This window comes from Tyto alba, unplaced genomic scaffold (assembly GCF_018691265.1).
Source record: "Tyto alba isolate M040663 unplaced genomic scaffold, T.alba_DEE_v4.0 Super-Scaffold_1, whole genome shotgun sequence".
NCBI classification, from domain to species: Eukaryota; Metazoa; Chordata; class Aves; order Strigiformes; family Tytonidae; genus Tyto; species Tyto alba.
Window position 1 is genome coordinate 24375795 of NW_024881261.1, and position 23164 is coordinate 24398958.

Consider the following 23164-nt stretch of genomic DNA (forward strand, 5'->3'; position numbering starts at 1 on the left):
GTGCAACTTCTTATTTGTGTGCCAGCTGTGACACCATACTTATGTTTATACACACAGAGGTTTTAAAAGGATCTTAATAGCTCTGCCTAGCTATATGTAGAATTGGTTGTCACTAAGAGAATGGTAAATGCAAGCTGAACTGCAGTAAGACTGTCTTTGAGTCTGATTAGAGTTAGCTTAAGATTTTAGAGCACATTCTTGCTGAATGCTTTTGTGTTAATTTATGTTACTAGTCTCTGTAGCTACAAATAAAGGGTCTGGTCATGCAGGAACAAGCTTTCTGCATGCCCAGAAAGCTTTATTAAATCAGGAATCTTGTCCATTCCATAGTATTTCACTAGCAGCCTTCCTTTGCTTCAGAGGGTTCGTGTTCTTTAGGTTTGGGCCGAAAACTTCAGTTTTATATGTGCAATTTTTCAATTCAGTTTTATTCTTGGATTTAAGCATTCCTGTATTTCACAAAATACAGTTTTATTTTGCACAACAAATTTAGAATTTTTTGTGGTAAAAAAAAAAAAATGACTATTGCAGAAAGTTGGCAAGCTAGCTTTAGGGAATTCTTACTCCTCTTGCTAGCGAGGCAGATTAATAAAGGATTTTATTAAGAAAATAGTTAGTGTATTATCAGTATTTCCAATTGGAAAATATTGGACATTATGCATCATGCATAAATATGCTGTATAGACTAGTGCAATCAAGTATCTTTGTGTTTGAATTAAGGCAAGCTGACAATTTGGAACTGTAGCACTGGGCATGAACCAAAGAGCTATGACAAAGAATTTGAGTTGAAAAACACAGTGAGATGAAGAAGCAGGCAACTTGCTAATGGCCACCTATTACAGGCCTTTTCCTGTATTTGCATATATATCTAATGGCTGATTTGCTCTTTATTTTTCTGGGAGGGAGATGGAGGAGATGTTTAATTCCACTTGAGATTACTGTTGCATGCATTTTGTGCCTGGAGATCAAGGGAAATATATTTTCCCCATGATTTTCTGGAGCAAACTGAGGTGTGTTTGGGGATGCAGAGTCTTGAATTTTTACCTGTGTAGTACATGTTATTGTTGATGTTGAAATTTATTTTATGTTCATTATTCTATCTTGAATTGTTTATACACTGAAGTATCACAAAATCTACCTAGAGATAGTGGGGAATGAACAAGTGTATGGAACCAGAGTTTTAGGCTTTTTTGTAAACTATTCTGTTGGTCTTTCTAAAAGACTCTGAAATGCACTTTACTGTTACTGGATTGCAATAATCTCTGCTTGCACCAGCACTGGATTTTTTTAAAATAGTATGCTGAATTAGATTTGAAATACTGAGCAAATACTCATCTCTGACAAAATCTTGAAAAAAACAAAATGTATTTTTCCCCCCTTTTTTAGCTTCGTACTTTTTTCCTTGAACTTTTCATTTTAGAGAGTTCATCTTCCTCTTGTTTTTGTTTCACTTATTTATAATGTTTATTTTTAAATAAACTTGAAGTAACACTCAATGCAGTCATCTTCCATTTCGATAGAAATAGAAGGAATTAAAAGTTGCAGGAAGCTGAGAAGTATCTTGTATCTTGCAGGGTTGAACCCTGTGTGGTGACTAAGCCATCTATTCTGCCAGAAGGCTGGCTTTGCGTATTTTCTTCAACATTGCCTTCTTTGGTAATGAAATGCAGATATCACTAGACTAGATCACTTTGAGTCAGAGGCTGTATTTTATATTCAACAAGGGATTTTGTAGGATTCATTTTGCTCCTTTCCAAAGCAGTGCCAATACACCTGCTCCATGAATAATCTTAAAATTCTTGGTAGTGGCAGAAATGATGCATGAAGGTATCTTGAATGAGTGCTCATTTGCTTCAGGAACTGATTTACAAAAAGCCAACTTGCTCTTTTCCCTTTAGACTATGATACCCTAGTTGTTTAACTTGATTGACTTGAGTTGTTTATCTCTTCTGAAAAGGTAATAGTGCCGTTTTTGTTAATGACATTCCTTTTGCCAACAGGGGAACTGTGGGGAGAGGAGGGAAAGAATCCTTTTTTGCCGATAAAAATACTCTATATGAAACATTTTAGTAGGATAGCTGTAGGATTTTTTTCTTTTCTTCATTGCAATTTGTAATATGCTGGCAAATCCCCAAAAGTAAAGCTTTAAACATACTAAGCTGTTTAGGAGGGAACAAGACATTAAAACAGATCCAGAAATTGGGAATATCAAGACAATTTCAAGCAAGAAGACTCCTGAGCAACTTTGTTTTGTTTAAATTGAGTATTTCTACTCTTTTCTTTCTGCTAAATAGTCTGAATTGCTGGGTAAGTCCAAACATTTCAGCATTGCTACACCTTTGTTGCTTGCCAAGTATCTGACAGAAGACATACCTGTGGTGGAAAAAGTGCAGTACCAAGAAACCTAGTTAAGCATGTGCTTTAAGTTCCTATTTAAAAATTACTTGTCTTATTGCAATGAAAACTCCTTATCAGGCTAATGCTAAGAGGGATTCCTTGCCATGGCAGTTTGGGCTGTGAAGATGGTAAATTTGTGCTTTAAGAGCAGTCATCCTGGGAGACTTAGACTGCTCCAATAGGACTTCACCAGATTTTTTTTTTTAATAGGAGAAGGGGGACAGTATTTTGAAAACAGTGCAGAGTCACACAGGATAGCAAGATTTACGCTGCAGAGCAATCCAGTTATATAGCCTTCATATGGTAGGACAGATGCATCCTGTTATTCTTGGGTAGTGCTAGTAATTATAAAATCACAAGTGTAAAAGCTAAAATACTCTTGATTTTTGTCCCCTGATATAAGACTTCAGATTCAGAGGCTACTATACAATTTTGCTGAAACTGCAGCTCTGCAGGCAGCTGAGACAACACAAAAGCCTGTTAGTAAAAAGGGAGGGGCAAAGACAGTTTTCCCAACACTCTCCTTTTCTCAGCCATCCCACACCTATCATCTCATCAACACACTAAGCAACATCTGTTGCCTTTTTAAAAATTCAGTTAGTTCTTTGTTTCAAATTATTTCTGAGTAGACAAGCCTGCAGTAGACTTTTGTTCCAACCTAAAGTAGCTTCAGCACATACATAAAACAACATAAAACTGTAACACTTACCTTCATAGCTAGTAAAGTTTATATATACATTTGAACACTTAAATGATTATTTGTCTCTTATCATATAATAAATGCACAATTCTCGAGCCACGGAGAAGATGGCTTTTAAAAGAATGTGCCCATCTCCCACCCCTAGCTGCATATCCTACCCGTTTGAAGTTTTTTCAATCAGCTCCTGACCTAAGCTCCGAGACCCATTTTTTGTATTTGAGAACCAATCATCCAGGTGAAAATTATTCTGCTTTTGGTGCTCTCTTTCAGGCTGCAATTCAAGAGCCTTTAAAAATATTCAGCACTGTCGCATGATCTTTAGCAACTTGGTTGCTGAATTTTATTATAGCACCTTATGAATAGCTGACAGACCGACATGCCTGAATAAAAATGCCAGAACATTTACAATGATGTATCCTTGAGACTAAGCATGCAGAATGAACAGCTCCACAAAAATGAGGCAGTTCTTTAGTGTTGTCACAATATCACATGCTGTACCAGATACTGACCATTGATGCTAGTAGGCTCCTCTTCGTAAGAGTGAGACATGGACAGTCCAATTCAGTTAATAATACAAGAGCCAGGCTTCTTTTATTATCTGTATACTAATCGTGGGATGTTAGATGCATTTTAAATTATTTCCTTGATATGTGTGGTAAAAAGCTATTTTGGCTTTTTCCCAACTTGCTACTTAAGGTACTTGTTAGGCTTTTTACTGTCTTTCCATTTGTGTAAGACAGAAGACTTCTGGCCTCTAGTGGAGAGATGACACATGAACAATTAACAGCGTATGCAGAGAAGTGAGAACTGTATGGTTTTACCTCCTCTAGTCAAAGGGGTGTTGGATAATAGCAGCATAATAGTCAAAGCAGCAACTTCTCTGATGCTCCTCGCAAAGGAGTTCTGAGTCTAGAACAACCAGGTGTGAATACATGTGTTTGTCTCCTAAGACATTAAACTCCATATTTGAGAATTCCAGAAATTAGCTAGCAGTCTATTTTTCTGCAAACAGCAGGTGTTTGACTTTAAGCAGCAGATCAGGTGAAAAAATGCAGATGTGCAGCCTTTTACACTGCAGTAAGTAGTAAAACTCCTTGATCAATTTCTGTTTTTCAAGTTTACTCTAATCTCATTGTTAAACTTTTCTATGTGCCCTGATGTACATTAAGAAAAAAAATGGAACTAACTCCTAGATATGTGCTTGTTAGAGCTCTGATTTTAGAAATTAAAACACTAGTCAACAGAGAAATAGAAAAATCACTAAAATTGCATGCATATTTTCTGCATTTTGAATGAAATGAAAATGTCTGTCTTAATTGCAAATAAGTGATTATGACCTGCTAGTCTGAAAATGGGTTTTGAGCTGCCTATATGGTTGTGTTTCTGTAAGTAGACTCTGTTTTATAGAACTTCTGTCTGCTTTGGCTGTGGTGACTATTTGTGCTTTGATTTTTTGAGAATCATTTTGCTGGTTTCTCTTTTGTAAAGGATACTGAAGCCATGAAAAGAGCTTTAGCCTTAATAGATTCAAAGATGAACCAGGCAAAAGGTTGGCTGAGAGATCCAAATGCACCTCCAGGTAATATTTAAAAAAAAAATAATAGCACAAAGGGTTTTGATTTTTAAAGGTCTGAACAATTCTGTTGTTTAAAGCAAAATTGCCTTTAAGCATTAATAACCCATAGGTAGTGGATCATTCTGAAGGAGGCTGTATTTATTCCATTCTTTAGGTACTGGAGATTGAGCAAGTTGTGTCTAATGACCCAGAAAGCTTTGCTGCTTTTCAGTTGTTTACACAGTATACTTTGTAAAATGTGCGTGGGTTTTCTTTGCATTCTACTAGTGAAAACAAAAACCTGTAAGCTGCACTGAACAGTATTTAACTGTGGTGGTTGCTAATACTTAAAATCCCTCCTTTTGTATTTTCAATTTTGTGTACCTTAGGTTTCCCTAACAGAATCTTTTTAAACATTTTTCTTTCAGTCTTGACATAAAATTTATAACATTAAAATCTGCTATAAATAGTGTAACTATAGTTACCTTTAATTATGTAGAGGTTTTGCCTTTGTATGCATCTTTAAATCAAATAAAACCGGATAGAGGCCTGTTCCATTTGGACTTTGAAAGACGTTATCTGAAAGACTTCCTCTGAAATTGAAGCCAAAATAATACAGTTGTAAAATTTGGAAGTGATTTGTTGTTATCTGTGGAGCTGCTGCTTATACTACTTCTGACATCATTCTCCTTGCCACACTCAATTCCAAAAACCGCAAAGTTGTTTTCAAAGTCTTCTATCATTGACACCGACAATTAATGAAATAAACTATTTAAAAATGTGTATCTAAGGACAAATGCAAAGATAATTGTAGAGCTTAACTGCAAATCAGATTTTACTGGTGTCTTACTTCTGGGATCAAGGTGGGTTGAAAGTAAAGGGAATGTTGTTCTTGCATTTCCTTTAGACCAAATGAAGTCAGATTTGCAACTGGCTGAGGTTAAGGCTACATGAATCTTGCCATGTTGCTCTTTTCCTCCTTAGCCTGAATTATAGATTCTGTAAGTGAAATATTTATAGAAATTAAGCTGTGACAACACAATGATTAAATGACTTGTGCATCATATGCCAGGTATTTCATTAAGGTTATGCTATATTGTTTCAGAAATACTGTCCCAATATAATTATCACATTTTGTGTATATCCATTCGTTTTCAATAAATGTATTTTCAAGGCTGAACCTAATGCAGTTAATGTGGTGGGACATGATGAGACTGACAGTTTACTCATACATGTCAAGGGATGTCTTGTTTGTTTTAGTAACTGACTCTGCGTTTTAGGGGATGCTGGTGAGCAAGCAATAAGGCAGATCCTTGATGAAGCTGGAAAAGCAGGAGAACTGTGTGCAGGCAAGGAACGCAGAGAGATTCTGGGAACATGCAAAACACTGGGCCAGATGACTGATCAACTGGCTGACCTCCGAGCTAGGTAATCTATTACTTTTAATAGACAGTTTTCCAGTACTATTAAAACAGGTTTTCTGAACTTGCAGCTATCACTTCTAACCTGTAGGAGAGCAGGCCAGTAGCTGTATTTTTCCTTTTTTTACTCCACTCTCTTCTGATAAGAATAATATGTTTTAATATATGAAATCTTAAATTATATAACATTATGATGATGAGCAAAATTGCTCAGGTAAATAATTCAGATTTTGTTTAATGTCAAACATATAACCTTTCTCAAAATTAGGCAGAAATGAAATTTTTAAATCTACTGTTAGGTCTGTTCTCCAAAGAGGATATACCCCGATGGCTGTAAGATACCTGAATATTATAGTTTTTAGGTGCTTATTGGGATGTTAGACCACAAGCAATAGTTGTTGAAGTTGTTTATCAGTCACTGATAAATTCCGCTGAACTTCATGTGCATTTCTTGCATACCAGAGCCCTATATCAGTTTTCTGCCTCCTCATTAGAAATTGGTTATTCCTTCACAGTGGTGTTTTGAATTTAAGGGGTTTTGGTTTTAGGCAGCAGATGAGTCTCTTTAAATTTAATATATTTTTTTCATGTGAGGTACTATGGCCTTTTGTTCTTTCACCAGAAAGTCAAAAGTATGATATTCCTTTGTGAAGGCATAAAGACAATGAGCTAAATACTATTCCATGTAGTTTGAACAACCCAGTTGCCTTGGAGTATAAGGAGTTTCTCAGCTGCTTATCAATGTAGTAAATTGTGAAGCTAGAGTGCTCTAACACTGGTTTCTTTATTTTGCTGTAACACTCCTCCCCAACACCCCAAAATAGTACACCCGGAAACCCCAGAAAGCTATTCATTGCGATCCATTAGGGGTATAGATAATAGTTTCATGGTATAATATTTTCTCCTAAATGTTAATGTATCTTTCAAATTGTCAGAAAAAGCAATACAAGTTATGAGTTTTTCATTAAATAAAAGAAGATGTAAAGAAAAAACTTTTAGGTAAAATAAGTGCCTCTTCTGACTTAAGGCCCTAGTGAAGTACAGGAAGTGAGCAAATGAAAACTATTTCGAGAACTGTGTTTTGAGTTACCTTAAGAACAAATTCCCTGCCATCGCTCTAAATCCATAGACTGCCAGGTTCTGAAGTGGTACAATGATGTGTATACAAGCTTGGAATAGTTTTGTAGCTTATTTCCATTAAGAATTGTTAGTTCGTTATATAAAGCCTAAAGAAGCCAAAATTCAGGTATACTGGTTTATATTGTCATTAAAGTAATTTATATTAGCTATAATAGTGGTAGTAGTGATAATGGATGAGAAGCTGTGTTTAGTTTATCTTCATTTGGATTTCCAGCTGTGATTGACCTGAGAGAATAAAAAAGCTTATGTGGACCAGCTTTTGCACAGAGTATTACAAATTAGGCTAAACTTCTTGTAAAGCACTGGCTGGTGTCAGCTTTGAATTGTGTGAGATTTTTGGATGTAGAGAAAGAGACAGAACCAAGACTTCCTAACAACTGAGTTAATTTATATGCTGGTTTAATATGTAAATAACTTGGACTCAGTCTGTGAGAAATAAGGTATAAACAAACATCTCTTGAGATTCTGACCTGACTGTAGATACACCTTAGCATCTCAGTAGCATGCTTGTCATCCTTCCACTTGCTGTGGACTTCTTAAAGTTAGTAGTTTGATAAAGTTAATATGCTCAAAAAGCTTTCCAGTAGTCAGGTTATTTTGGAATGGAGTATGAGATTTCATAGGCAAAACTAATGTTCTCAGGCATATGTATTCGAAGCGATATTTCTATTCAACTTCTAACTCATAATCATTTTGAACAAACAGTGGTAGTGCTGCAAATTGTTTTCTACAGTCCTGCAAATTTGTATTGCTAGCATCATTTTCACCATTTTAAGAAGTCTTACCAATAACCTGTAACCTTTAATCTACTTTGACAATGTGATTGAAGCAAGTAAGACCTCTTACTTTCACTTTCAGACTTCTGTTCTCACTTAGGTATGATGAGACATAACTCCTGACTTCCAGTAATACATAAATGATGAGATAACAGGCCTTGCCCTGGGTGCTTTAATGGAACCATATCCTCAAATAACCTTACTTTGTGACACTTCAACTTGTTTATTCCCCAGAGGATGCTAAATGCCAAATTCTGGAAAGGGGAAATTATACTCTTAATTTGAAACTCTTGTTGTGGTGTTCCTCCTCAGTTGTTTTTGTTTTCCCAAGGGAAACAAACAAACAAAAAAAAGAATCTGATTAAATACTGTACCTCTGGCAATAATTGCAGGGAATGCTCATAAATGGTTTTTATTGCATCTTGGCTAGAAAAGAGCTTTGTTCAATCCTGAGCTTAATCTGTGATGCTCTTTTTGTCTTGGGCAGAGGACAGGGTGCTACACCCATGGCTATGCAGAAAGCACAGCAGGTGTCACAAGGCCTGGATTTGCTCACTGCGAAAGTGGAGAATGCAGCCCGCAAATTGGAGGCAATGACAAACTCTAAGCAGGCAATTGCTAAGAAGATTGATGCTGCTCAGGTACCACTAATGATTTAATAAATACTTCAGAACATGATTACATTACTGCTGTTAGACCTGATATACTGAATTCTTGTAGTTGTTTCCAAACAGAACACAGTTACTTGTTAGGAAGAACATATAGGGGATACTTGTTTTTACAAAGAAAAATCTTAAATCCAGTAATTTATGGGGTTAACAATGTTAATGAAACTACTTTTTCTTTTAGCTGATCCTTTATTTTTGTAATTCTTAATCTCCCTTAATTTACCCGGTGATGATGATGGTCCTCAAATAATGAACGTTCTATATAAATTTTATCTAAATGTGTGTATGCATATGTAATTATATATATAAATATACATAAATACTATGTATATATGACAAATTAAATTATAATGAAACTTTTTAGGTAGAGCTCTATAAAGAGTGCCACACTGTGCACAAGAGCATCTATTTACATATTTTTTTCCTGAAAGCCAGATCATGGCTCTCTAAAGCCACTAGCTAAATTTTACTTCTGAAAATACTGTTGGCAAATGTTGGGGAGAGAGAGAATGTAAACCCTTTGGGAAGATTTTATATTTTAGACATCTTTTTCGAAACAGAAAATCTGCCAGACAATAGGGCAACTTCATAGTATGTAATAAACAGAAATTACTTTTGAAAAGTATTTTCTGTTAAATAAATTTTTGAAAGCTGTATCGGTATTTCTTTTTGTTTAAAAGTCTCTATAGAAATAATATAACTGTTTATCTTCACTTGTACACAACTTCTTTCCATTAAGAATTGGCTTGCCGATCCTAACGGGGGCAGTGAAGGAGAAGAACATATTCGGGGAATTATGGCTGAAGCAAGGAAAGTTGCAGAATTATGTGAGGAGCCTAAAGAAAGAGATGATATCCTTCGTTCCTTGGGGGAAATCTCTGCTTTGACAGCTAAGCTGTCAGATCTGCGACGACAGTACGTATGAGTTTTATCATCATTAATTCATTTGAATGCCTTTCATTTGCAGTTCAAAGTGCTGAGCAAAATCAGAATATTGATGATTATTTGGGGAATATATTTTCCTCCAAGAATGGGGAATGAACGTCTTATGCTTCCGAGTTTTTATCCTGCATCTAGTTAAAGTTGAATAAGAAGACATTTTAAACATCTTTTAAAAATTTTAATTTGCAAAATATTGTATCCTTTTTAATGCTTCAACCTAATGATTTTTATCCCAAAGCTTATCTTACATTATCTTTCTCAAAAAAAAAAAAACAAAACAGAGTGTGTAACTAGAATTGTACTACCTAGAAAATATTTTCTTGCTACTGTCTGTAGAATATTTGACAGGCAAACCAAAGCCAAAAGAGAGCTCCGTTGTACTACCAAAGCACTTCAGAGGAAAAAGATAGTGTGAAATTTTAGGCCTGTTTATACAGACAAATGTCATCACTATGTTTTGCTAAGCATTTTACTTAATGGCAAGGTAGAATATCTACCACTTCAATCAATGTCAGTGTTTTAGGCTGTAACTGCAAACTAAATAAAAGATATGACTTTCATAAATTATATTTCTGTATTGGCTTTGTAAAGAAGATACTTGAGAATGGAAGTGGAGAAACGGTTATTGTATAAACTGTGATCTTCATCTATGGCCAGTTGCAATATGGAGAGAAATACTTTTCTTTCTTCATTAGTTAGACGCTTTAATCAAGTTTTTCTTGAGATTTTACTGCTGCAGGTCTTAATGAGCTATCTCTGTTCAAGTTTGTATATAGCCCTGGGTCTGTTGCAGCTTACCTTTCTGCTTGTAATGTGTGTCATATTGCAGTTGCCCATAAGACTGCCATGAGTATGGGAAATCCAAGTCATACATCAGTATTATCAATGCCAGTACCGTGCCTTCCCCCATCTCAGTGCTGTGTTGAACATATGTAATATCCCGGTACCACAGCAGAGAAGCGAGGTGGGGATTTATGGATGACAGATCTTCATTCTTTGCTCTGAGACTCGAGTGTCAAATTTAACCTTATTTAAAAAGATTAAGTACTTTTCATTGTGTCTTCCTGCTGAATTTGGGACTAGCTGTGAATGATCTTCATATGACTATACTTTTTTTTTAATCCTTAGTGGGAAAGGTGACTCTCCTGAGGCCCGTGCGTTGGCTAAGCAAATAGCTACATCACTTCAGAATTTACAGTCCAAAACAAACAGGGCTGTAGCAAATACTAGGCCAGTTAAAGCAGCTGTCCATTTGGAGGGCAAGATTGAGCAAGCTCAAAGGTGGATAGACAATCCTACAGTTGCTGATCGGGGAGTAGGTAAGTGTTTCCGCGTGCTCTTCTCCCCACAGTTTTATGGTTAAACTTGTTATTAAATTTTACGATGGGAACGACTGCTCCTGAGATGCTGAGGATGCATGGAATCTCTTCACTGATGTGGAGACCTGCAGCTTGTGGCTGGAGGTTTATAGCCAATTCCTGGCTGCAATATTATTGAATCAAGCTGGCCCATGGTTCTCTTTGTCTCCTGGAAAAACAACTTTGGTGAAGAATAGGAGAATGTGTGCTGTAGAACAGACAAATTTTAGACTGCTCCTTGCTTTTATTATCATGCAAATATAGTATCTCAAATTTGAATTTGTATCTACTCCAGCAAATTAAGTAATTAAGTCCTTCAGAGAGGAGAAAAATATTCATAAACCTGATCTAAAAATACCACTCCTTGTATGGTTTCTGGGTAGTCTGAGGAGAGTGCAACTTAATCAAAGAGAAAGGTGATCGGAGAATCCAAGCATGCTATCAGCAAGCATATAATTATGGTTCAGGAGTCGCTTTACTGAGAGCTCATTGTAAACCATTTCTGAAATTGCTTGTTTAGCTGCTTCTGATGCAATTGCAAGTAGGTGCATGAGAATTGAAAACTGGATTCAGCATTTTTTTCCATAGCAGTTAAGTCTGAGCAAGTGCAGTTACATCTGAGCAGTGCAACTGATAATGACGAGTGGAAACATGCCTTATAAGAAGTAGTATAACTGCAAACATTTAATACCTCTTTTTCACACCTTTCCCTGTCTGTCAAGATAACTTCTGTTGTGTGAGTAACCAATAACAGGTCCTTGAATTAAAGATTTAGTGATGTTGATAGCTTGGACTCTTGTGAAGTGCAAATTTATATGCAATATTTTAAACTAAGTAGTGGAGTTCCATGTTTTGACACTTTCTGAGGAGCAAATTGCATGCAGAATGAGATAACCAAGAAGGCAGTAGATGAGATACTTTGGCAATGGCTGAAAACCTTCCAAATTTTGATGTTTCTCTTGAACATAGTAACCTGTGAGGTGGTTGGCTCAAAAAAGCACAAAACCTAAACTTAATGTTCATTTCTTTTTAATTAAAAAGAAACAAAGGTAACTTAAAATACCCCTGAAGTCTCTAAGTGCCTAGTTAATCATGAGGCTTGCATATGTATTGAAAGCTTGCTGAAGGAACTAAAGTTTGTCAACACAGGATATATACCACAGAATTTAATCAGTTGCTGGAGTAATATATATGACAAAAATGTGTGTAGAGATGCAAGATGTGGTGTCTCATGGCTTTAGTGTTTCTGGCACCTGGCAGGGTGCTTATAGGAAAGGTATATTAAGAATGTAAATCAGATATGTGCTCTCTTTAGTCTAGGCAGCACTTGTGGTAGAATTCGGCCTGATATTTTCAGTGCTATGATAATGTGAAAATACCTCAGTGTTCTCTGCAGTAGTAATGACCATGCCACAAATAACAATATGTGTTTGCATTTATCCTAGGGCAGTACTTCAGCACAAACTGCATTTTAAAGTAACAAGGCAGGATATGTATTATTTTATAAATCCAGAAGCCACTTCAGTAGTGTTAGCTGCAACAAATATTTACGTTCAGTCATATTATATCCAGCTAAGGGATGGCAAAAGTACTTGTAATTGGCAGATACAAACTAAGCAAGATGTATTATAATACTGAACTGGTGTGTGAAGTGTACTTGCTTGGCTGCACTTGACTTATGCAGAACAATTAAATAACATCTTGGGACATTCCAACAGCATCAAACTTAGCTACACTAAAAAGCTTTCTAAAATGATGATGGCAGTGCTGAGTGATTCTTGGATAGTCGGGTCCTGTGACAACTTCCTTCTAACTTTGAGCTTAATCATGAACTTGGATTGCTTGTGTGTTAGCATTGGCTTAAAATGATTCTTCAGTAGGTCTTTAAAGGACTTAATATACAATGACTTATTTTAAAAGAAGAATGCTATTGTATTATTAAAAAACCAGGAAGCTTCTGTAAGTGAGTGAAGGAAATCACCCGTGCTAAAAATAAAATCTTTTACAGGAAAATTTTGATACTATGTGGAGGCTTAGTAAGGTGATTTTTCTGCCCCTCTCCCCATCCTGGACACTTGACACTTCTTACGCATGATTTCTGGAATCCTGGGAGAGGGTATTTTGCTTTTTCATTTATGTTTTCTACTTGATTTTTCTCCCCCTCCTCCTACTCATCTTCTAATGACTTCTAATGATGTAGAGATTAATTTCAGTACTTGGAATTTGCAAGTGCTTTCTATTGGAGTCAACAGATCAGTCATGTAGGAATACCTGACAGCAGTAATAGTGAACTTCTGCCAGACCAGCCTAGTTAAAAAGGATGCATGTCTAGCCAGAGTTGCTGGACAAAGAGCAAATAAGCAAAAAGAAACTGGTGAGAGTTGAATTCCTGTATGGATTTGACCTGCAGTTACTCAATGATGAACTACAGAAGATCCTTTCCACTACCTAGAAAGGTGTTCTTAAAACTGCAAGAATTCTGAAGTGTCACTCACTTCATAGCGCATCTGATTTGTGCTTTCAGTTTTTTGTTTCAATGTATGTTAATGCAACATGACTTCTTCCACTGTAGGCCAGGCAGCAATCCGGGGTCTGGTTGCAGAAGGTCGTCGTTTAGCCAATGTCATGATGGGACCTTATCGTCAGGACCTGCTTGCCAAATGTGACCGTGTAGACCAACTGGCTGCTCAGCTAGCTGACCTCGCAGCAAGAGGGGAGGGAGAGTCTCCACAGGCCAGGGCAATTGCTGCTCAGCTTCAGGACTCACTGAAGGTAAACATCTGCTCTGTGCAGTGAAACACATGATATGCTGAACTATTTGCACTCCTCTGTTAAAGTGCTTGTGTGCGTGAGGCAACAGTAACAACAAAAGTGCAGCAAAAACCCTTTTGGTTTAGTCGAGATGTATAAAGCAAACTTTTTACGAAGGCCTTGATATCATGTCATAGAGATTAATCCCAAATGAACAATTTAGAAGTAAAATCAAAGTCTCATTTTAAAAGAAAACAGCATGGTAGCATTGCAAATTTGAGGGGCAAGGTCTCAAATCATGCTGTTAATAGCTTCTGATTCTGCTTTTCGTTTTTCAAATTACGTAAAAAATGATTTATTGATCATGCTTTTAAGATCATTTTATCTTAATGGCTGCCATTGTAATGGGCTTTTTTTTTTTTTTTGCAAGAGGTTTTATGGGATTTAAATCCCTACGAACTTCATATTCCTGTATCATAAGCTAATAATTTTCCTTTTCTTTAAGGATCTTAAAACACGAATGCAAGAGGCAATGACCCAGGAGGTTTCTGATGTTTTTAGTGACACCACAACTCCTATTAAATTGTTAGCAGTAGCAGCTACTGCTCCCTCTGATGCTCCCAATAGAGATGAGGCAAGTATACCCAGGCAATCTTTTTCCCATGTGATGCTTCAGTTACGGTTTAATTTTACCTGAATCAGTATTTTAAAAATGAATCAGTATTTTGAAAAATGAATTGGTATTGTTTTCTTAAGCTTGTGATATATGCTTATTAATTCTGATAGCATAATGTTTGCCATGCAAATCTCTCCAGACTCTTGGAAATTGTGCTGTATATTCCTGGAAACTGTATTGTCCTTGGTTTCAATAAATGGCAAAGATTTCTGCCTGTGATGTTCGTACTGTGTTGCTTTTCGCATGCTAAAAACTCTTGTGCAGAAATCACTGACATGCTAGTTAGTGGATTGTATATCTCAACATTATATAAGCTGATTAAAATAGTTAAATTCACGACAGGATGGATCAACAGATTTAACCTGTTTTCCTGATGGATAATGTTTCCTGTACTTCAGAGCTGCTGGTTGCATGTGCAGTATCAAAAATTCTGTGTCTGGCAGCTCTGTTTAGCTAGTTAATTTTAACATGATCAAAATGATACCCAAGGCCACGGGGAATTTAGCTTTATGGCAGGATAGCTTTTTGTCAAAGTATTCTGTGTCTTGAATAACTAAGGACTGTGGAAGGAGGGATTGTTTTTTTTTTTCCAGTGTGAAACTTCAGTTTTTAGGGTAAAATCCCATATTTTTTTTCAAATATAGTTACTTTTGGATTATGGATTTGAAGATAAATGTCTGAGCTAAAATAGTTTTAACACAGTATTAGTTACAGCAGTAGTCATCAGGAATTAGCATACTTAATACTTTAAAGCTATAAAGTGTGGTAGTATCCTTTGTTGCCCAAATGAGTTAATAAAGAAAGTCCAGTAATGTAAAGATTAGGAAAATAAAACAGCTTCAAAGGTTTTCTGTCCTCTTGCATCCTCTTGAGAGATGAATGAGATTTGGGTGTTATGAAGGTGTCTGTGGTATTTGACACTTGGAAGAAATTGTGTATTCTGCTAGGGAAGTTAGGCTTTTTTAATGGTTTTCTCTTCTGACCATTAGGTGTTTGATGAAAGAGCAGCAAACTTTGAAAACCATGCTGCTAGGCTGGGAGCTACAGCAGAAAAAGCAGCTGCAGTTGGAACTGCGAATAAAACTACTGTAGAGGGCATTCAGGCGACGGTGAAATCAGCAAGGGAACTTACCCCACAGGTTTGCTTCCTCAGTCTCGAAGGGCTATTAAAAGGGCTGGGGACAACTTCTGTGGAATTTTCTTTGTGCTTCTGTTCTCAGAGAAAGGAACATCGTGCTGACCCTTTTCAAAGGGGAATGGCAAGTAGTTGTGTATATGATACCAAATAAAGCAAACTGATTAAATGACATGTCTTACTCTTCAACTTCAGGACAGAAGTGTTAGTGACTTATCCTTGAATCAAAATTACTTTGAGGCTTAGTGAAAAATGTAAGTGGAAAAAATGTTCTTTAATTTTTTTTTCCAAATAAAACTTGCATCTAAAATTTTGGTAGTGCTCTAAGTATTTTATTTTAGTGCTTTCAAGAAGTGCTTCTAAGATATATTAGCATGTAGTTGAAGTTCCAGAAAAAAAATATTTGTGTCAACAAATTCCAGAAGCATTGTAAATCTTCAAGCAGCTGGATGTTGAATGAGAATTAATGATCTAGTGTTCCAGATGAGGATCTACATATCCGGTCCGGAAAAAAACAAATGCTTTTTCAAGAACATGTGTGTTGGCACTATATACTGATGCTTTTATAATTAAAGTTGTTTTCCACTGGCAGGTAGTATCAGCTGCTCGTATCCTCCTAAGAAATCCTGGAAATCAAGCTGCTTATGAACATTTTGAGACCATGAAAAACCAATGGATTGATAATGTAGAAAAAATGACAGGTAATGGAGGAATTTTGGTTAAAAATTATAATTGTGGCTAACTGGCTGGTATAGATTTCTACCCTGTTCTGTCTGGATTGATAAAACATGCATAAGAGCAATCACTGATGAAAAACAAATTAAGAGAAGTGGGAATGTGCTCTCCGGCTCCAGAAATATGTGTATGCTACGGCATAAACAAAATAGCTTGCTTTATGTGTGTTAATTTTGAGCTGCAAGGGAGCAAATTTGGCCTCAGTTCTTTTGTGGGAAAAAAAAGAATACTGCTACTTTTGATTGCAATTGCTATTCTAGCAGTATATCACTGTAGCAATTTGAGATTTTTTTTCTGCATAATCTTGGCGTGTTGAATGAGGACAGAAAATTAAGTAGGAATAAGAAAACATGTTCAAAATGATATAGCATCTTGATGACAACAATGAATAAAACAAAGCTACTGATCTGCTGAACCTTTCTGAAACACTTAAGTGTTTCATGTCCCTCCAAAGTGCAGATCCTTTGTACTGGTCTACTAATCTCCTGACTGTATACTACCTCCTTCTCCAGCCCCATATTTTAAATCTTACTGCTTTGCTACTATGTATCACCCTTAAGTAAAAGCACAGCCAGAGGGATGTTTCCTTTTGAATGAATGGGAGAGGTACAAAAAATACTGAATATGCTCACAGAAGTTTGGTGGGAGGAAGAAAACTCAGGTGCATATACTGTATAAACCAGTTCTTGACTCAAGCAACATTCCGTGGTAGATAAGTAAGAGTTTGGGATGTTGTTAGTGGGAGCAAGCTTGACCACAGCTGGTGTGATAGAAGTACCACATAATCAGAAGTAAAACTGCAGTAATACATTTGGTCTGATTTCCATGCCCGCTTCTGCCTCTCCCCACCTCCCAGTTTGGAAATACTTTTCTGGTTGTGAATAGTCTCTGGAATATCAGATACCCTTCTCCACAGATGAAACTAGAATATTAATGTATTTAAATTTTATTCTAGGGTTGGTGGATGAAGCCATTGATACTAAATCTCTGCTGGATGCATCAGAAGAGGCTATTAAGAAAGATCTTGATAAATGTAAAGTTGCGATGGCCAACATTCAACCTCAGATGCTGGTAGCTGGTGCCACCAGTATTGCTAGACGAGCAAACCGCATCCTACTGGTAGCAAAACGGGAGGTTGAAAATTCAGAAGACCCTAAGTTCCGGGAGGCTGTTAAAGCAGCCTCTGACGAGCTAAGCAAAACTATATCACCTATGGTAATGGATGCTAAAGCTGTGGCAGGAAACATTTCTGATCCTGGTAAGGATTCAGTCAGCTGATTTCAAATGTATTTTTTACTGGCTGAAGATAATGTTGAGGTAGTGCTCATTTTGTCTTGTACAGCCGTGTATCCCCTTTTTGCAGATACCGTGTACACTTAAATCCCAGAATGGTGAAATAAGGTCACACTACTAACTGCTGAATCCTGCTCTTTTAAAATTCAGTCAAAGACCTTTGGCATATTTGAGGGAAAAGGGTTCAGCGTTCTAGTTTATTATGTGAAGTATTTGTTTCTAGTTATCAGTAGTACTACTTTATATATGAAAATATTACATAATTTCTTCTATTCTAAGCATTGTCTCAGGAATTACTGTGGCTATTGATAGTGACTACTACTCAGCCTAGGCTTTATTTTATACCTGTTGCACATGACACTAACACTTCAAACATGTAAATCCACTGTGAATAGTTTTATAGTTTTTAAACATCTTTTTCTCACAGATACAAGTGTATATAGAAGTAAGTTTTTGGGGCAATGTTATGGCTTTAAGTATTACAGAATGCTATTAAACTGTTAATGGGGTTTTTGTTCAGGTTTGCAGAAGAGTTTCTTGGATTCTGGATACAGAATTCTGGGAGCTGTGGCCAAAGTCAGAGAAGCTTTCCAGCCTCAGGAACCTGATTTTCCCCCTCCTCCTCCTGACCTTGAGCAGCTTCGTGTAAGTGCAGCATAGTTTGTAATACAATACACAGCTGTCACTGACATTTGGATTGCACACTGTAATTACCTGAGTATATTTTTATTCCTTAGAAATAAAATGAATTGTCTAGTCAACCACACATACAAGTAGCTGTAAGTCTAAAAAATACCAATCCAGCTTTCAGAAGAAGGAATTGAAACATGGTATTTCTCTCAACAGGGTGCAGTTCAAAAACTGGAAAAAGGCATGAGGTCATGCAATCATGTCTTGCCATGACACCATTCTTTACTCAATCTATGTACTATTTCATTGCACTGAGTGATTTTTGCCTTTCTTAGCTGACTGATGAGCTTGCTCCTCCAAAACCACCACTTCCAGAAGGTGAGGTTCCCCCACCCAGACCACCACCACCTGAAGAAAAGGATGAAGAGTTCCCAGAGCAGAAAGCTGGAGAAGCTATTAATCAGCCCATGATGATGGCTGCCAGGCAGCTGCATGATGAAGCCCGGAAATGGTCTAGCAAGGTAAGAAGTTGTTATATGTGTCTTGAGCAAAGAGGAATGTTGTTGTTATTGTTGTTGTTGTTGTTGTTGTTGTTATTATTATTATTATTATTATTATGGTCTCTGTGTTTGGGCCAAAGTCAATTGTCTCAGTGACAGAGAAAGTCTTTTATAGATCAAATAGTAAAACCACTGCCATAGGAAGAATTAGGAACCCTTTCAAGTTTGGAGTGAACTAGGGTCAACTTTTCTGATACTCAGAATTGCTAGAATGCTTTATTAACATACCTCTGTGAACACAAATATGCCTTGTATGCAAAGCTGTTTGTGATCCTTGATGCTAGTATTGCCTAGAGGGCCATTAATTCTTAGGCCTTTCTAGGCTGACAAGCTGATTGCTATATTTAAGTGACTTTGAAAAGTCTGTATGGATGTTGCAGACGCCAGCTGCAGGAATCATTAGGTGGTTTGTCTTAATTCTGGAAAGAGCTGCAAGTTACTTTGCAGTTAATCTGATGCATTTATGATTGGAAAAGTGACCATATATAGATGGCCTGGTCTCATTCTTTTTTTGTAGTGAGTCACACTTGCTATCAAAGCCAAAATCCTTCATTTCCTTACCATTTCAGTGCTATGACAAAGCAGTGTGAACTCGTCAGTCTTATAAATACTAATATAACTTTTTTGCTTTTCCCTTTTTTTTCCCCCAAAAACTACATTTTTCCTCTGGCAGCAACTGAGGAAGAGCTGCTGAGATTTAGACTTCTGCAGGTACAAATTAAAGGTCAAAATTTGACTTTTAAAATCTCTACTTTCTTCCTCCACCAAATTAGATGGTGAATGAGAAGATAAATTCAAATACCTTACACAATCAGCTTCAGTGCTTTGTGCCTAAGGAAGTACAGATAAAATACAAAGAAATTCGTGCAAATCTTTTATTTTGGGTTTCTCTTCCGTAAAATGTAAAGCTCTGTTCTCCCCATACTTCTGGCTATACCAAGTACATATTTATATTACTGAAGGGATAGAACTGGAATGTAGTAGTCATCTCAGAAGGTAGTTTTGAGGCCAAAAGCCTTGATTTCAGCTTCCTAAACGTGTTTTGATGTTTGAATCCCACAGTGGGTAACTTAATACATGGTAGGTAATAAAATGCTTTTACTATATACATACTGAATTAGCTACATATACTATATACATTCTAAATTAAATAGTGCAGCTGTTAAAATATTTATTTTTCAAAGCCAAGCAGCAGACCTTAGAACTCCTTGCTGATTATGAAAGAGCTCTAAGCTCGAGATCTCTAGATTATAAACCCGTATTTTCATTGCTATTTCTTTAATTTGAGACCAACAAACCAGTAAGTTCGCCTAGTATTTGTCCTTCTAATTCTTTTTTAGCAGTAAGAGTACAGTTATACTGACAGTATGTTTGGGGGGAAGAAGTTTTAAAAGCATTTTTATAGTCCCTGAAGTCACTTAGTGGGTGGAAGAGGGACTGATGGACAGTGCTACTGAGGAATATGGGCTAGACCTGGAAAGACAGAAATATAAGGTCTTGCTCATACTAAATAGCAACAGACAGTGTGTCAACCGTCTTCTGCTTTTTTGCCCAATTACATTAGTCTGCTGGTATTTTACCATGTGTTACGCTTACGGGGGGCGAACAGGTACTTATTCTTCAAAAATTTTTTTATAACATTCTTCATTCTTCTAAGATTTAAAATTGACTTGTTTCTTCTCCTTCTTTGCAAAACCTCCTCTTTACTGCGTGGATTCTGAGCTCATAGGTACTCCATTTTTCTCATGAAGCACAAACTGAATACTGTCTATTGCTTTAGCTTTCCCTGCCTTTTCCCTTAACTTGAATAAATCAGAGAATGAGGGATATTTGGAAACTTTTAATTAGATTAAGACTTAAATAGAAGTTGTCTTTGAAGATGAGTTGTTTTGGCACTATATAAAAGTTACCACTACTTCCAAAACTCATGTGTATTTTTGTTGGTGTAGATTTTTTTTCTATGAAAGGCCATATCTTAAGCAAAACACAGTCGAAAATGCATAGCTTTTGGTTAAGGGTAGTTTGACTTTTATCACGCTTGGCTTTAGTCAAAGAAATACAGTTACTAAACTTGTAGGATATGTTTGCATTGAAATGCTGCTGTATTATAAATGCCTGTATTGTTATACCACTTACCTTTTCCTTGTTGATCTACCCTAACACAATATATTTGCTTGAATCCTCTTTTTTTGAAGGTAATGGATACAACATATTGTGGCAAAACAGTATCATATGGTTCATAATCCTCTTATTCTACTAATTCTGTTTCAGTTTTTTAAGAACTGTAATAGTCACAGCATTCATAACATTCAGTGTCACCTCCTCTTTTCATAACCTGGTTTTGTTCATTTTCATGTTATCTGTGGTACTTCAATACTCACTTCTACAGTGTCTCCTGTCCCATTTATTTTCTTTTTACTCTACAGCAAGCAGTGTCAGTGGTTTTCCTATGATCCTGCTGCTCTCTCTTCGTATCACATATACATGAACAGGCTTCCATATAAAGCTTTCTGTCTGCACAAATACCACAATCATCAGCTGCTGTGACTGCTTCTACGCAGTCAAAACAGCTTTTGTTGAAACAGAAAATCCATTCCTTTCGCCATTGTCTTGCCAGAAAAATGTTGTTCTGCAAGTCAGCCTCTGTCTGTACCAGCTGTATGCTCAGATCAAAAATATTGCTGCATCTTTGAATTGCAACTTCTTAGTATTTTTGGTAACTTTGGTTCACAGGTGAAATGTTTGTTTCTTTCTGCTAATCTTGTATTCCTTCCCCTCCTCCCTCTGACTTGATCCTAGAGCTGCCTTGTCAGATCCTGAGAGACCAAGAGGAAGTTTTGGTCACTAAAACAGCTCAGTTCATGCTCTTCTACCAAATTCTGCTTCTTGTACTAACTGTCCCCTGTTTCTCCACCCCTGCTGCCACCTGCAAAGCCTGATGTGACTGTGATTAATGAAGCGGCTGAGGCTGGTGTAGATATAGATGAGGAGGATGATGCAGATGTTGAATTCACTCTCCCCTCTGACATTGAAGATGATTACGAGCCTGAGCTGCTGTTAATGCCAACCAATCAGCCCGTTAACCAGCCCATTCTGGCTGCTGCTCAGTCTCTACATCGGGAAGCAACCAAGTGGTCTAGTAAGGTACTCCTGAGTCTCCCGGGGACTGATCCGCGCGCACCCAGCCATCGGGAACGCTGACACATTTGCATCACTCCTGGGCCCCGCCATTCTGAATGAATCAGTGTGTCTGCACTTCATTTTAAGGACTGAGAGTGGCTTCACAAGTTTGCTAGATCTGTTTGTCAGTGCCGGATTGAAGCTTGATTTGGGTCACTTATTAATATTCAAAGGCTTCCTCTCCCCTTGCATCTGCCTGATCTTCTTTGTTATGGCAGTTTTCAAATTGGAATAGGAGTTGCTTTCCCTCCCCCCCTCCCCTTTATTTTTTCCATTCATTTGGGCTACCTGGGAAGCCATGGTTAATGGTTTCTTAATGACTTCCAGATACAGCAGAGTATACACCATTCAAGAAGTCATTTAACGTGTCTATTGTGCTTTGCCTCCATTGATGCCATCAATTAAAATACCTTCCAACAATGAATGGCTTTGTATGGCAGTGTTTACGAAGAGGACTTACTGCTGGCTTGCACTTGGCTGTATTGCAAATGCTGCTCTTGACAGAACTCTTTTCCGAAGAAGCTGTGCTGAATGCTGTTAGCTGCTGAATTGAGATTGTGTTTATATGAAACCAGTGGAAATCTAACATGAGGTTCAGACATTCACAAGTAGCCTGTGTCTTCTGTCTAAGCACAAATGTTTGCAAGACTGGTCACTTTTTGTAGCATGCTGCAAAAAATAAGGTTGGTGTCCCATAACAAACCAAGGTTAGGGGGGTGTGTGTATGTATGTGTATATATTTACGTAGAGAGATATACGAAACTATTGTAATAAAAAGGGCTTTAAAAATGTTTTTGTCCTTTTCAGATTCTGATGCTTGGATAACTTGTTAGCAGGCTTCGTAAATGACACTGGTCCTAATTTCTTGATCCTCCTGCGTGAAAACATGGAAAAGCTTTGTGTTATGTCATTTGCATCCTAACTGGTTATACTAGCAAACTGTTTAGCTATTAGGTCACGGTAACTAATAGTTCAGCTTTTTGTGTCACCTGTATCTGCAAAATACCTGGGATAATTTCTTCAATTTGCTAGTAGTGAGTCATGAAGTATTTGCACAGGAATAGAGAATACATGTGCTAAGTTGGGTTCTCACTGTGTACCCTTTGCTCCAAACTTCATCAGTCATTAATTGCGGAATTATACTGAGGAAAGAGCCTGATAATACTTGAACTCACTCTACTAATATTTCATCCACAAAATAGGAACGCTTCATGGCACCAAATAGTTCACTTTTGTCTAACAACTTC

At 37.0% G+C, this 23164-nt stretch overlaps 1 protein-coding gene across 2 annotated transcripts in view; it reads left to right on the forward strand.

Moving 5' to 3' along the window:
• VCL (vinculin) overlaps positions 1-23164 on the forward strand; it is a 66590-nt gene that overhangs the window by 38326 nt on the left and 5100 nt on the right. The window contains exons 7-19 of one of the 2 annotated variants that reach the window (XM_042796839.1): positions 4586-4676; positions 5933-6080; positions 8477-8630; positions 9397-9572; positions 10728-10918; positions 13530-13729; positions 14214-14342; positions 15374-15523; positions 16112-16220; positions 17210-17512; positions 18068-18192; positions 18513-18698; positions 21672-21881. In XM_042796839.1, the coding sequence (XP_042652773.1) occupies positions 4586-4676; positions 5933-6080; positions 8477-8630; positions 9397-9572; positions 10728-10918; positions 13530-13729; positions 14214-14342; positions 15374-15523; positions 16112-16220; positions 17210-17512; positions 18068-18192; positions 18513-18698; positions 21672-21881 (2172 nt within the window). The remainder of the gene's footprint in view (positions 1-4585; positions 4677-5932; positions 6081-8476; positions 8631-9396; positions 9573-10727; positions 10919-13529; positions 13730-14213; positions 14343-15373; positions 15524-16111; positions 16221-17209; positions 17513-18067; positions 18193-18512; positions 18699-21671; positions 21882-23164) is intronic. The other variant, XM_042796788.1, reaches the window with a different exon arrangement.